A 15489-nucleotide genomic window follows, 5' to 3' on the forward strand; every position below is an offset into this window, starting at 1 on the left:
CTGTTTGTGCTTTGTTTTTCATTTGATCAGAGGGGTGTAATTGTACCTGATTCTCTGGATTAACGTTTCATATGCTGTCTTTTTTGCTGTTGTTGTGTACATTGACTTATGTGTTCATTTGCAAACTGCCTGCTCTGTTTCAGCGGTTCAACTCCTGTCAAACCGACATAACCAGTAGCTCTCCAGGCTGACGTGTTCAGTCTCTCTGCATCCTTCTGCCGTTTCGCTTTGTCCATACAGAGGAAAATGCAGCTCAACCAGATTGAGATCAGGTGATAGTCATTCTTTAAACAACCACCTGAGTTGCTTCTGCGGTTTGTTTCGGGTCATCGGTGATCTACTCCCTGTTCAGTTCGCTTCGTGCCTGACTCTGACTGCACACTACATGCCTGTACACGTCAGAATCCATCCAGCTGCTTCTGTTTTCTGTCACATCATCCAGAAACTGTGGTGACAGTGCTGCTGGAGGCCGCACGCGTTCATACGTCACACTGCCTCCTTATAGTTGATGCTTTCAGCCTTTTAAAGGCTTCTTTTTTCTCCATTTTCCCGTCGCAGGTCAGGCTTAAATTCAACGCTCTGCTTTTTTTTTTTTCTTCTGGCCTTTCTGTCACTGAGGGTTTGTGGGAGTCCTGCACCTTGTGTTGAGCTCTATATTTGCTCTGAGGTCCTCTCTCTTTCTGGATGAGTGTGTTACTTTCTGTGGGAGGATGTTCCTCCCTTGTCTGTTATGAGTTTTTCATCCACCTCTGTGGTCTCCTGTAGACATCCTGACCTTTTAAAGCCTTTCTTAGAGTGCATCAAACTGTTGATTTGTCCTTTTTTTATGTTAATGCTCTTCTTCTTTTGCTTTGACTTGTCTTTGACCCCTCATTCCTGGAATAAACTCACTCCTTTTCAGTGTTTAAGTGATGATGAAATGGTAGCTGTGTTTACATGAACCACTTTTAATCAGATGCGTGGAATCTAAATAACTCAAGTGAAGACTTGAGTCAGATCAGAACAAGACACTAGAACAACATATACACCAAATCGGACTGTTTATCTCTGGTTTCCTCTGTTAATGCTTGAAACGTGTGGATGTGAAATGATGTGAGATGTAGAACCGTGGCCGAGGAAAACATTTGTGTTTATCATGCTCAGTGCTTATAGGCAGGAGCAGGAAGCCTGTTGACTTTGCTGTTTTATTAGAAGGAGCAGCAGAAACCCCAAAATAGTTATCAGATTATATGTTTCCTGCTCGCCGTCTTCTATTGAGTAAATAGAATTTCATCACTGAAGTTAAGGGGAAGAATTTATTTTTATTTTGCTATATTTCCACAGATTCTTTGAGGCATGTAAACGCACATCCTATCCAATCTCTTTATTTCATATAAACAGATCTGAATCTCTAATCAGATTAATTGAAATTAGACTGGAGAAATACAGTATTTGTCCATGTTAAAGTAATTAAGGGACAGGATACACTTCTCTGTGAAACAGCTCCAGTCAATCGTCAATTTTACGTTTAAACAAAGGGGAATGAAGCGCAGTAAGATTTGCTTTAATTAGAGTCTGTACAATTAAATTATTGAATTAATGATTTTCAAAGTCAGTAACGATGGTTTTGCTGTGGCGCAGAGTTTAGGATGAGCTCAGAATTTACTTTCTGACTTTTCTTGACTTTTGGTAATATATTTAGTTCCAGATCATATGCTGTTTGGGTGTCCAAATTAATGCACATTAATAATTTGTTTTTTACACAAAATCAAGTAAAAAACCAGACAATTTAGGAACTAGACAGAGGGCTGAAATAGCAGATATTTCTTTGAGTAACACTACAGTTCAGCAGCACGTCAGACTGCTTTAGATCTTATTAGTTTAACCGAATTGGACCAGATGATCTGGCATTGTTTTGTTAGTTAAGCAACTGGAAACAGAGTTTAGTCCGTCCTTTCTTCAGGTGAACCGCCTAACAGCGTCACTTTTCCGTGCTTCGGCTGTTTGGGGGACGTTCGTGCATTTCAACACCAGAAAAACTGCCTGCAATCCCAAAGTAGTCGCGTTTGATTCCGTTTCGTTTCCTGTTTCGGGCCGAGTGGGCGGGGACTTGAGCTGAATTCCTTCCGTACGTTTCCGAACGGTCCCGATCTTTTCCGATCTCCTGCACAGGCGGTGGAGCTGCTGTTTGTGCTGCGTGTCCTTCTCGCATCTCCACCTTCCATCTCCGACAGCGCCTCCATCATGGTGGACGTACTGGTGTTGATGTTTTTCGCCATCATGGGCCTCGTCTTCCTCTCCTACATCATCTACGTGCTGTGATGGAGAGGAATCTGGCTCAGCGACGCGGGCCGGTGAACAGGGGATGTGTGCTCTGGCTCTCCCGCATCCCCGATTTCCACATTATGGACATTGGTAAGGCTCTCCTTATAATAAACCTGATGTTTTGCACGCATTACTCGTCGGAAATAACATAAGAGGATAGTGACCCTTCCAGTAAAAGCCTGCGTGGTCAGAGTTTTATAATAGGTGCCGTTTGTAAGATTTTTATAAATCTAAAGATGATGTAGTTTTTTTTTCTAAGCAAACTGTTAATGCTTCATTTGTTTCAGAGTGTGGCATCTCGGCCAGGCCGTGATGCTTCCCTCATGGCTCTAAGGTGGGATGTGAGGAGTCCAGAGGAGAACAAATGGAGAAGAAGGAGAACCGACCTCTTTCTATCTCTGACCCTTTCTCACTGTCATCTTTTCCCTCAGTCCTTCAATCTGGCCAGGATCCTCCAGCTAAATTCTCACTCAGCGGCCTCTCTTAAATGACCGGAGTATTTTCTATGCTGCCTGTTTCTTTTTAAAGGAGCAGTGTTGCCTCTGCACAGATCCAGCAAATCTATATAAAAGGATGCGGGGTGGTTTTGAATTCTTGAGTGTGATACAGTTGTAAAATTTGCCTTTTTTTATGACACTGTGAGCTAATGTGCTATGTTCAACTTTCCACCATTTTCTGCAAGATTCAGTGTGCAATCAGTGCACTCCACTCATGATTTGTGTTTCCTTCATTTTGTTTGCTCAGCCGTCACCTCTGAGCCTGTTCATTATGTCCTCTAAACTTCAATCGGCATTGCCCACCAGCTCAGAGGGGAGCAGTGAGTCCATTACTCTCGCCAAACCTCTGCTTTGTTCATGTTTTTGTTTCAGTCATTTGGCAGTAAATGCTCTGCATGAAGAGGGATGTGTGCTTTCACACCAAACCTCCTTTATATGATCCATTATTATTACATGTTTTCGTTTACAAATGTCCTGATAATTTGTTGAAATATATTGCACATATGTCAAATAAAGATGATTCCAGTAGACCCAGCTCATTTCTTCAGTTGGAGGTTAAAGTTTATGTATGTTATAGCTGATTAATGATCAGTTTAAAATCAATGCCAAACATTCTGTGGTTATTAGGGGCTTTGCTGCTGAAAGCTGTGTTGCATATTTGGAAGTTAAGTATGTTTTTTTAATCTTTATGGGCATTTTTTTGGTGATTTTCAGGCTTAAATGAGTTAATGCTTTTGAAATTAGCACAATTTCAGCTGTGGACGGTCTTCGGAAACTTCACAGGGTTTTTTATTCATAAATGCCTTCTTTTGGCTGTTAATTGATCCAATTAGAAAAATGACAATAACTCCATGCTAAGAAAAGTGCACTTAAGTGGTATCAAAGTCACAGGTCTTGAGTCTTTTGTTTCTAAAGACCTGTTTGGCTTAATAGTAAGTTTCCTCCTTCTTTCCTCTGAAATAAAGTTGCTTCTGTACAATATGTACAACAACCTCCTGTTGTGAACATGCACTCTTTGGGGTTTTTACTGACGTCTTGTTTGTTAGTAAAAGTGTTGTTTGGAAATGCATCTCATCCTCCTGAGCCTCACAGGCATTTTAACAGTAACTGACTTTTAATTTTGAGAGACGTTTTAGTGTTTCCCTCCAATTAGTGAGCTCTTATGGCGTTGACAGCACCCCCCACACCATGGAGTTCATGCTACTTGTGGTCCTGCAGGTGGTGCTGTGTAACTGCTGTGCAGAGTGAACTGAGTGCATGAAACCCACAAGATGAATTCAGGCTACACCGCTTCACCGTTGATGAAGCATGTGGGTAATTACGTTTGGATTGGTTTGAGCTCATAAGGAAAAAGGACGGTGTTGTACTTTGTTTCCTCTTGAATAAAACCAAACCGTGAGAGACGGTCCAGGTTGGAATCGGTGTAAAATTAATCCCTTTAGCTACTTTTCACCTGTTGGTCTTCAAGCTTTTTCCTTCATGTGACCTTCAGTTTCCTTAAAAAAGGAAAAGAAAGTGTTTGTGTGTCAGATTATCTTTTTATGCATTACAAATATTTAAAGAAATCCTTTTGATTTAAACCATGTAGTAGGGATCGTTCGGTCAGATTTCACGAAGTCTAAATCACCAAACATATTTGGATATTGTTTCTTACTTTACCACTGCTCCGTAGTAACGAAGAAAGAATAAATAAGAATACAAGCTAAAACAGAAAGCCATTGAGGGATGCAACAGTCTTGTAACCAGGGCGACAGTACAGTGCATTACACAAACCTGGATAAATTAGGTGATATGACACCAAACGCCGCAAAGTCATGGTTATGGTTATACTGTGTCTAATTCTGTTCTATTTCCTGACATTTTTGCTCCCTTTCTCATGTAGAAAACATTCAATAAAGATGTAGTGAGTACATGTTAGTGAATGATTAGGGAAAAAATTAATACCCAAACAGATAAAACCAAACAAAACAGCCTGAAGTTCTTCAGTTAGGCTGAATTTCTGGTGATTTTACCAGAGTTGTTGTTTTTTACCTGAACATGTGAGTGAGGTAAAAGTTGGGGGCTGACAGGGGTTCTGGCTCTGGTACATAGTCATTTCTGGGGGTTATTCTAGTTTTATTTATGTGGATTAAACTAATTAGTTATCATTTGTTGATAAGTAGATTGTAGAGGCGTAATGTGTAATAATTTGGTTTGTTCCACACTGAACCACTGAGGTTTTTTCCATCTGTTTTCAGTCAAGAAGCTAAGCTAACCAGCTGCTGGCTGTGAGCTCAGCTTTAAGACAGTGATTTAAAGGAAATATTAAGCTTCTATACCAACTCTCAGCAAAAAACTATTTAAGTAGATTTCCCAAAATGGCAAACAATTCAGTTATTCACTCCCCGTCCACCTTTCTCTGCCACATGTGTGCAGACAGAAGCATTCTGGGAAATAATCAGAAATTCCTCTGCTGATAGTATAATCTACCTCTCTCCCTATTACAATACAGCCACTGTTCCATCTGAGAGGACCCACACACATAAGCAGGCACTTCAGACAGCATCTTCGGCCCGAGCAGATCAAATGACACAGCAGCGAGCTGACTCTGCAGCAGGAGGTGTTAAGTTATAAGAAAAAGAATGATGCACTGAAGCTGAACTGTAGGACACAGGACTGCGTTTGGTTGGTTGTTTTCTGCTCTCAGTGTAGCACACACGGCTGTTTTAATGTTGGCCTGCATTCCTGACTCCACCACCCTCCTCCAACCCTTGCCCCTTCACTCACCCGCTCGCCACACATCAGATCATGTCACAGTTATGTTGTATGTCCATTGAATCACAGTGAGACAGAGCAGGTGCTCTTTTGTTTTTCAGCTGCAGTGGCCTTGAGTTTTCCCCTGGAGTCATATTCGGTGATACACATTTTTATGTGTTTGTAATTACTTTAAAAGGAAAAATCCACCCATGGAGCGGTTTGGCTGTTTTACAGCTGCTGGCAGCATTCCTCTCATTTCTGACTATATTTAATTCCCTTTAATATTCTGCTAAATAACTGGCAAAATGTACACAATCTGACAATATAGCTGAATGTTTCAAGTTTAGATTTTGAGGGCTAAAATGTGAAATATCTAAAAAAAACTAAATAGTATTCATCAGGATTCTGTAGGTCCACAGAAATAAAAGTTATGTGGTTAATTTTGCTTTCTCTCTTCATCAGGAAATGTCTCCGGTGTTTTTCTATCAGTCAGTTTTGCCATTTACAGCTAAATCAAGCAGTTTGGGAGTCTTTCAGTCTCTGAAACAAAAGTGGGGGGAAAGTAAAAAAAACACTGTCATAAATTACAACATTTCATCGTAAAATATCTCCTGGAATGTTGTGAACATAACTCTGGATGTATAGCCCTGAAAGAGTATCTCAGTGTGGATTTTTCCCTTAAATCGATGCTGCACAGTGTGACCCATGACACACTCTGAGAGTCTGTAATAACATCTCCCCTCTGCAGCACCTGTAACCTCCCGCAACCTTCCCTGGAATGCCAGTGAGATGGAGTTTATAGGGGGTCGGTGAGGGTAGAGCAGCGCAGAATTAAGTGTAATAACACAATAGCAAGGACTCTGAGGAAGGAGGGGAGAGAGGGGGGCAAAAAGGACAGAGACGGAGCAAATTTTTTAAAAAAGGAGACAATGAAAGAAAAGAGAAAAAGGGGAGGGGTAGGGTTGAATCTGTGCTTAGCCATGGCCTTCAGCTGGCGAGTTCCTGTTGTTGTGGGGTGGGAGTTTCCCTCAGCGCGGGCCCAGAGGGAAACAGCAGAGGATGTCTTTTTCCTGGCTGACCAAGAATGCCCGGGCCTCGAGGTCTTTCCTCCTCTCATTGGTGTGTTTGAAAAGTTGAAGGCAGGGTTCTTTGCGTTAATGATATGGATGTTGACCAGTGTGACTCTGATGCATAAACATTTCTGCCGGGAGGCAAAAGCAGGATGAAACGTTTCTCCCTGGGAAACAGGGACGTCTGCCCTCACCACGGATTGGACTACACGTCCCAACATGCGCCCCTCACAATAGGAGGCGGGCACCATAAATCCTGCCAGCCAATGGCTTTGTGTGGGGACCCGTGGTTGGTGGGTTGCACGGCAGCTGTTGTCAATGGCAACAGAGGTTTGCAGGGAAGCATGAGCTGGACAGCTGGTAGAGGGCCCCACAGTCCCCTGCCAGGGGTCACATGGTCCCCTGGCAGCCAATCTCAACCCTTCGCCCTCCTCTCTGCCTCGCTCCTTCTCTCTTATTTGCTCATTCTGTCTCTCTTCAGCTGCAGCAGGAGGGGGAGGGGAGCTGGAAAGAGAGGAGGGAAGTGGCGACAGAGAGGGAGGGAGGGGAGGTAAGGGGTGGCAGCCTACACAGGGAAAGAGTGAAAGAGCTTGAGAACGAAAACGGAGAGCGGGAGTCTCTTCCCTCTGCCTGGTTATTAAGGAGATAGGTGAGGATCCCACACACGCCCTGTTTCCCCTCCAGCTGCCACCCAGAGCGGCAAAAGACAAAGAGACATCAGAGGAGAGGACAAGAGACGAGTGTCTAGTTGGATGTATCAGACTGTCACAGTAGGAGACACAAGAAGAGACAGAATCATGCCTCTGTGGCAAGGCGCAGCAGCGGCTGTGGGCTGTCAGGCTGCTTCGCCTGTGTGAGGACGGCAGGGTTGCATTTCTGTTGGGAATACTGAACAAGGACTCAAATAGAAAGAAGAGAGGCAGCCGGCGATCTTGTGCCATGACCGGGAACAGGAGGAGAGAGGAGGCTTGCTGAAATCATGGACCAGGTGAGGATGGAGAGAATGAATGCAGGGAGGGAGGGAACTGAAGGGGAAGTGAAGGGGACCACCACCTTTTTTTTTGCTTCACCTCGCTGACATGAAACACTCAGAGCAGCAGCAGCTCCTGGTCTATTCATAACATCCATCATCCCCCTTTCCACTCCCTCAAGGCAAAAACAAACAGCACCGCATGCTGCTCATCCTGCTGTGTGCTTTACGCTTCCCTTCGGCAAGCCGGTTTTTCCTCAGGGGGAGGAGGGCAGCAGAGGTGATGCCACTGGCAAGTGTAAGGCCTCTGGAGAGAGGACACAGTTCAAAACATCACCGGCTTATCTCTGATGCCGGGTATTAGATCAACAACTGAGAGAGAGATGGAAGAAAAGCACCAAAGTAGGGGTGGGGCTGTCGTGAAGCAACTGGAGGAGGCAGAGGATGGGATGTCACACAGCACTGTCCACAGCCAAAGTTCTGTGTTCACCACATCGTAGCGTTGTGTAGTCGTGTCGCATCCTTCATGGAGCGTCACCACCTGCTCCACTTGTTTACTCTGAGAGCAGACCTGTGACATGCTTTCACTTGAACTTCCCTCTTTTGCACTTCAAACAGTGCTTGGGAGTGTTTTCAAATATTTGGTGTATTTTACAGTCTGTTTCTCAGAGCTGGGGACAAGTGGCTGCTGCCGGTTGAAATGATGGCTGTTTCAGAGGAAGAGGGTCGCCCTCCTCCTCACGTCTCCCCTCCATTGCCCTCGTTGCACTGCCAGTGTGCCTCTTGCTCATTGATTACCTCATCCCCCCTTCTCACCCCCCTCCGTCTCCTCTGTTGCTTCGCATCCTCCCGTCTCCTGAGGTTGGAGGGGTGCGAGCATCAGGTTTGTGATGACGAGGAAGACAAAATCGGGGGGTTGTATGGGTGACACACCCTGGCCCAGCCCTTCCTTTGGGTGAATTATGCATGTGTCCGCCTGATCAGGTCTGGGTTAGCCTCCCGTTATAGCGATGATGTCACTCCTGCTAGATAGACCATGTGTGAGCGTCTGGGTTAGCGTTTTGCTCAGTTTTGTGTTCTTCATGTATCTCTAGACCGAATTTCCCGAAATGAAAAACTTGGCTCTGTGTGTTTGGAGATGCCACATGTTGTGTATGGGTTTTAACCTCAGTCTCACACACATACACACTCACACAAAGTATCAGTTCATGATCGGGACCAGTTAGCACAGAAATGGTGTGGCTTACTATGCAGTTTGGCCATGAAACAAAAAACACTCATAAAACTGTGCAGTGCTGTGAAATGCTGACATGGCGAGACCTTGGCGCAGGGCTGAGTCAGTGTCATTTTAAGAGATGGAGCATAATGTGACATAGTATGATTACAGCTCTTCCTGTTAAACATGTGACTGCGCATTATTGTCATTTGGCAAAGTGGCTGTGAGGCTTTATCTCCTTTTGTGTTTCCTGCTTCAGGCCTGAGAAGCATCCAGCGATCCAGTGTCAGATGAAAGCCCAAACATGCACTAACATTGCTGCGTGAATGTAAACACAGGCATGTGGTGTTTACTACAGTCATGGAAAGTTTAAAGTTTGCTGTCGTGCAGCATCTGAGCTCCTCTTTGTCCTTTCCTTCTCTGTGTAAGAGCTGCCTGTGCAAAGCACACACATACATGTACAATCCCAGCGATAAGGAGGGCTGCGACCCAGAGAGGGCCAATAAAAAGCTCATTACCTAAAGTTCCTCAGAGTCTACCTGTAATTCATTCCTTTGCATCAGAATGATGCCGCACATTCAGGTTTACAACAGTTTCTAGAGCAGAAAACTTGCCTTTGGACTTTTAAAGCGTCTAACTGTGATCATTGGAGCTTTGTGATCAATAGTCATTAGGCAGACAAGGGCAGGGCTGTGGTGACTTTGGGCTCTCTGGACATGGAGCAACACAACCACATCCATCACTGGCAAATGGCATTCTTTGCTGTAAAAGCCTGTGATCGTAAAAGCTAGAAAAGAAAGACTGTTACGTGCTGTTATGCACGCTTCTTTTTCATTGTTCTTGTGTCTGCTTTTAGCTTGAAATGTGTCACAACAGCAGAGGGAATCCCTAATATCTACAGGATGAGCCAAACTCATGTGAACATGGGTGACGCAGTTGTGTTTATGCTCCTGTCTGGACAAAACTCCCTGCAGGCTTGGTTTGTGAGACCAGGCGACATGTCTAACTTTAATACATGTGCGTGTGTGTGTGTGTGTGTGTGTGAGAGAGAGAGAGAGTTTCTGTGGCTCTCAGCCAGAGTTATCTTGCAAATTGTTTTGTCTGTTTCCCATAGATGTGACTGAAATGGAATGCAGTCAGAAGTAGCTCAGAGCGAAACAGCCATGCAGGGAGATATTTTATGAGAGTGAAAGTATGTCTGTGTGTGTCTGCTAGGGAAGAAAGGGTCTTATTAAGTTACAAACGAGATAGTGAGAGGGAATGTGAAAGATGGCAAGTGTGCGAGAGGGTCGGATAAAGGAAAAGAATGAGTGTGGAACAGGTGGTCTAATCTGAGGCCCCACCCATGGCACCCTGGGGCCCCCTTCCTTTGGTCATCCAAACTTTGGCCTCTTAAGAATTTCGTACTCTATTGTCCAAAGCTGTAGACATTCAGAGACTCTTAAGGATCAATCCATGTGTTTGTATTTGCATCTAAATTGAAATTAAGCACACATGTTTAAGTGTTTATCAATTTTGTCACCCATGCCGAGAGCTGCCGCAGCCTCTCTGACCTCATTGTTAGTTTTGCACCGGGGATAAGGCGGGAATTGCAATGAAAATTAACCACGCTATAGCTGAGAAGAGGAGTTTTTAAGCTGGTTTTGTGTGTGGTGAGAAAAACACTCAGAGGTCCCCGGGGACACCAGTGGGACATGAGGCTCTGGGACTTTGTGAGTGACCCCGGGCACCATTAAAATGTCTCTGTAATTGATTAAAGTATGCAGGCTGCTCTGCTGTGCAAGAAAAACATCAGTCAACACTATTACATTAAGATAAAGGTATCAGTTTCAGGTTTAAATACTACGTCGTACTTGTAATGCATCATTGCAGAATCATTCATCCTCTCTCCCTGAGCTCTTACTTCTGCAAAATTGTGTTATTTTTTGTCATCTCAGCACATCATGTGAATTATCAGTAAGAATATGCACATAAAGAATGTTAGCACAGGGTTCATGTTCTTATATCAGACTCTATTGGATTGTTTTGCGTGCAATAACCAATTGGTGGATGGCTGCAGGCAAACAAAGGGCAGACTGTCCTGTAGGAGAAACTAGGACACCCATCTCCTGCAAGTAAACATCTCTTACTCCGCTCAGGACAACTGCTTCGGACCTCTAGCTCAATAAACCCGCGTGGCGAGCAGTGAACGCAGATGGTGAGGGTGGAGGGGGGCGTTTTCCCCGCCGGGGTCAGAGGTCAGCCTGTGTGGTTAAAGCCCCTCCTGTCTGTCGCACTTTGCATCAGTTGGAACTATGTCAGGGATATGTGGAATGATGACACAGGATGAGAAGGGATAAGCAGAACAAAACAGAGGGATGAGGTTTATCAGTAGCATGAGGCAGCCAGCCAATTAGGAGCCTGTTTGCCACTGAGTCCAAATCACCCTAATGGGTCAGTCTGGAGTTCGCTGCAATCTGATTGACATGTTTTGAACCTAAACCCACAATCCCAACAATCTGTTTCTGTCTCCTGGTAATACTTTTTCAGTCTCTCAGTCCTTGAGTCCCAGAGCAGGCAGCCACAGTATCCAGGTGCTGTGTGCGGATGTCAGAGTGTAATGAGCAGCTGTGCAGCTGATTCATTACTTTGATAATCACACTGTCCTCTGATATGCCCTCCTGTTAGTAAGCATCCCAGCTGTGTGTCAGTGAAGAACTGGGCTTCATGTGCCACTGACCTCTTGGCCTACTTTTGCATCATCACATTGTTTTGTACTATCTTTTTCTGTCTCTTTTGCATCAAATGACTCTGTTTGCTCAGAGAGAATCTACTGTTTGTATATGCTGCTCCGCCACATCTTTTTAATTTTTTTTAATCATATTTCCGAATATAAATCTAGTTTAATCACACAGATGTATATAAAATTAAAGCTGCCATCATCTGAGCTACATCTCAGCTCAACTTAATATTTCATTCCCCACGTTTACGTCCCGCCTTCTCTTGCACACACTGAGCCCCCTTGTGGCATCCAGATGCAACTGTGGCTCAATTTGGTCTTTTTCAGGAGGATTGAGGATTATCTGTCTCAGGAAATCTGTGCTGCAAGCGGCAAAGGAACAGATGGTCATCGCTTTACAGAATTCATACTATAATAGAAAGATGATTACTTATATTGCCTTTAACCCTAGATAACAAAGCACATTTATAGATAATCCCACAAAACGTATAATCCTCTCTGGTTTCTCAACCTCACAGAAAACAGCATGAAAAATGCAAAAAAATAACATTTTCTACACAAAAACTCCTCTATGTGTCTCAGAAATGCTGTTATTCAGAGATTTATTGGACTTTTCTATGATTTGTAGTTAAAAGAATTGCAGAATCTTGTCAAATGAAGACATCAATCTGTATTTTTCTTCTTAAAAACGTTTTTATCTTTCCTTTGGAAGTTATTCAGAGGTTTTAAAGGGGAGCAGTTCACTTGTTATCTCTGTCAGTGATTTCCGCTCAGGTATGAAGTCTACAATAGGAGCATTTAGTATGTGTGAACCAAACTGGAGGAAATTTCTGACTTTTGAGAACGTTAAAATCTATCAAAGCATTCCTTTCCCCCAGAAGGAGAACACCCTGTTTTAAGGCCATGTCTAGACAAACTTATCTCTCAGTTTTAAGGCCGGAGAAACGCTGGGATTAGGATATGATCCCCTCAGACGAACAGGATTACTCGGTTTACTGTATATACTATCAGAGGTGTGGCTTAAAGCTTGAGTCGCATTCGGTCCCTTATTAAAATCTTAAGAAGGTTTTTCTTGTTATGAGAGGATGCATGAATATTAATGAGATCTATCAACTGAATTATGAAATGAAACAGCCACAACTGCTGCAATGAGTTTTAGATTTACTTTTATTCCTGTGCAGACAGTGGAAACCCAAGATATCTTGTGTTTTTATTGTTTGCTTTCATTCATTTGTTGGTATTCTTTCATGTTTGCATGACAGTCGAGTTTTTACCACTTTGTAACGTCATCGAAGACACCAAATGATGAAGCCTTTCAGGTGTTATTTTTCCTATTCTTCCCGCAAACACGTCATAAATTATACAACAGAATCTAATCGTTTTCACACTTTTTGTTTCCAAGTCCATCCACATTTTCTCTTTTGGGCTACAGTCAGACCAGTCAGTGCCAGTCTCAGTGCCTCTGCTTCCTCAGCCATGCTTCGTAATCTCATTGAATCTCGTTGAAACTGTCTCTCAGTGACTTGTTGCTCTAAAATCTCAGTGAACCTTTCTGTACTGATGCTGCCATCAGTCCAGAAAGCGCATTGATACAACCTCATACCATTACAGAGTCTGGCTTTTGGACTTGTTACTGACATTAACAGCATTTGTTTTTTCCTAAAACAATCTTAACAACAGATTGGTCTGACTATAAAACACGTTTCCACTTCATGATAGTCCAACCCAGATGCCCCCCAGCCCATAGAAGTCAATGCTGCCTCTGGACTGGGTTAACACAAGGTTTTTTGGGCAATAAGGTGGTATGCAACTTCATACTGTACTGCTTGTTTTCCCACAGTAATCCCTTGCCCATGTGGTTGTATCAGCTGTTGATGGATGATCGTTCTTGATGCCGAGCCCTCTGAAGGCTCAGCGATCACAGTTGTCCAACTTAGACTTATACCCTTGCCCTTTAAATTTCCCCAGGTTACTTGAAAAATTTACAAATCTCTTCCAACCTTTCTTTAAAGGGGACATATTATGCACTTTTTTCTGGCATCTTTAAGTCCAAATAACACAGCGATCATTTTAGGGAATTACTCCATTTAGCTCCATTCTGCCCATATCTTCCTCAAGCCTCTTTTTAAATCAGTAGTATACGCTATTCCTCTGAGTACATTATTATAGTATGAAAGAGCATGAGAGCTCAGACTGCACACCAAACAGAGAAAAAAAATACCTCACCCATAATTTTATCCTCAAATTTTCACGTTTCCCTGTTTGACCAGCTGGTTAGCTGCTGATCCCTTTTTTTAGGGACAGTGTCACTGCAAGTTATGTGTTGGAATAACAAGTTGATAAAACACGCTTCACACAACATAACGGCTGCTGGCCAAATAATGACAGTCAGTGGGTTTACATGATGAAATTAACTGGATTACAGCTACAGTTGGGTTCTGCTCCTTATCTGAGGGTAATTATCCTTGGATATATGGCGGTGAATGAATCGAATCACTGGCACAAAGCATGTCATACCCCGGTACGATAGGTGGCGCTGTCCCCATTTCAGCTATCGCTAATAGAGCCACTTCCTGTTGACGTCTTCACCACCAACAGCAACAAACTCAGGCATTCAGAAAGATGGCGAACGCAGAGCGAGATGAAGCTGCGTCCCTCTCCATCTGTGATGAGCTGGTTATGGCACAGACGATGCACAACGAAGCATTCTCCATCGCGTTGTTTGTTTCTTTCTGACGGCGGCGACAACAACAGTAATATCGTCTCCTTCCACTTCCAGGTGACGTTTGCAGGAAAAAATCTGGAGCATGCGCAGAACGCTCGATCCGATCCACTGTCGTCTCCAGGCACGTTCAGTGGGCCTTTGGATCGAGTTATCTCGGGTCTTAATTCGATCGCAAGTAACCCGATCCAATCTGTTTCTTGTCAGATTAAGGTGTCTACATGAACTGAATAACTCGATCTTATTCTAATTTATTAATCAGGACTGAGGACCTCTTGAGATTTTCATAAACAGTACTTGACAAAAGCTTTAAACAGGGGGGTATAGCTCAGTGGTAGAGCATTTGACTGCAGATCAAGAGGTCCTCAGTTCAAATCTGAGTGCCCCCTGTGATTATAACACCCTCAGGTTGGTTATCTTCTCAATGCTTAAATTTAAAGAAGTTTCTAAGTATTGAGGAAAAGACAAATGTAGAGTTAAACAGGTCTGACTGTGGGTTTATGTTGGTGGTACTAGAGTTGAGAAGTAATCAATGCATCTAAGTGTGGACTGGACAGGATGTTACACCATGGATTAGCATGCAAGTTCATCTCCTGTCAGTTATAATATTACAAAGTGATTGTTTAATATTTGACTTTGCTGTGGATTAGACTCAGGCATGAAAAATCCGCATTTTCTTGTAAAACTGACCATAAGTGTTGTTATAAATCCATATGTATGAACTCTCATTGTCTGTTTGTCAGTAAACTTTTCTTCCATGTTCCACCACAGGAACTTTACAGCTTTCAAACATTTAGAAGATAACTAACCTGAAGGTGTTTTAATCACAGGGGGCACCCAGATTTGAACTGAGGACCTCTTGATCTGCAGTCAAATGCTCTACCACTGAGCTATACCCCCCTGTTTAAAGCTTCCGTCAAGTACTGTTTAGGAAATGTTCCAGTTCTGTGTGGCAGAAGCATTGACCGTCAGTTTCCACACTGATGACAAAAGATGTCATGGATAGAATGTGTAAAAGTTTTGGATCGAGTTATCTCGGGGTCTTAATTCAATCGCAAGTAACCCGATCCGATCCGATTTCTTGTCAGATTAAGGTGTCTACATGAGCTGAATAACTCGATCTTATTGTAATTTAGTCATTTATCCGATCCGATGGCCCTCATGTAACCGCACTGAGTGAGAACTCCTCAGTGTTTCAACGCCACCCTCACATAGTGGGTCCATAAACTTTGAACTTCATTACTGCTTCATCGCC

General features: G+C 43.4%; 1 protein-coding gene, 1 long non-coding RNA gene and 2 other non-coding genes across 4 annotated transcripts in view; 3 read left to right on the top strand and 1 right to left on the bottom strand.

Moving 5' to 3' along the window:
* The first annotated feature begins 1742 nt into the window (after positions 1-1742).
* LOC140273985 (uncharacterized) lies at positions 1743-3329 on the top strand. Its single transcript, XR_011908071.1, has 2 exons — positions 1743-2394; positions 2592-3329. It is a non-coding gene; the product is annotated as an uncharacterized lncRNA (long non-coding RNA).
* A 3857-nt stretch (positions 3330-7186) lies between these two features.
* Positions 7187-15489, top strand: part of arhgap23a (Rho GTPase activating protein 23a) — a 64646-nt gene continuing 56343 nt past the window's right edge. The window contains exon 1 of the mRNA XM_072369030.1: positions 7187-7595. Coding sequence (XP_072225131.1) covers positions 7587-7595 — 9 coding nt within the window. The 5' untranslated portion in view covers positions 7187-7586. The remainder of the gene's footprint in view (positions 7596-15489) is intronic.
* Positions 14552-14623, top strand: trnac-gca (transfer RNA cysteine (anticodon GCA)). Its single transcript has one exon. It is a non-coding gene; the product is annotated as a tRNA-Cys (tRNA).
* Positions 15063-15134, bottom strand: trnac-gca (transfer RNA cysteine (anticodon GCA)). The gene has a single exon. It is a non-coding gene; the product is annotated as a tRNA-Cys (tRNA).

This window comes from Leuresthes tenuis, unplaced genomic scaffold, assembly GCF_036924035.1.
Source record: "Leuresthes tenuis unplaced genomic scaffold, fLeuTen1.0.hap1 SCAF_17, whole genome shotgun sequence".
NCBI lineage: Eukaryota > Metazoa > Chordata > Actinopteri > Atheriniformes > Atherinopsidae > Leuresthes > Leuresthes tenuis.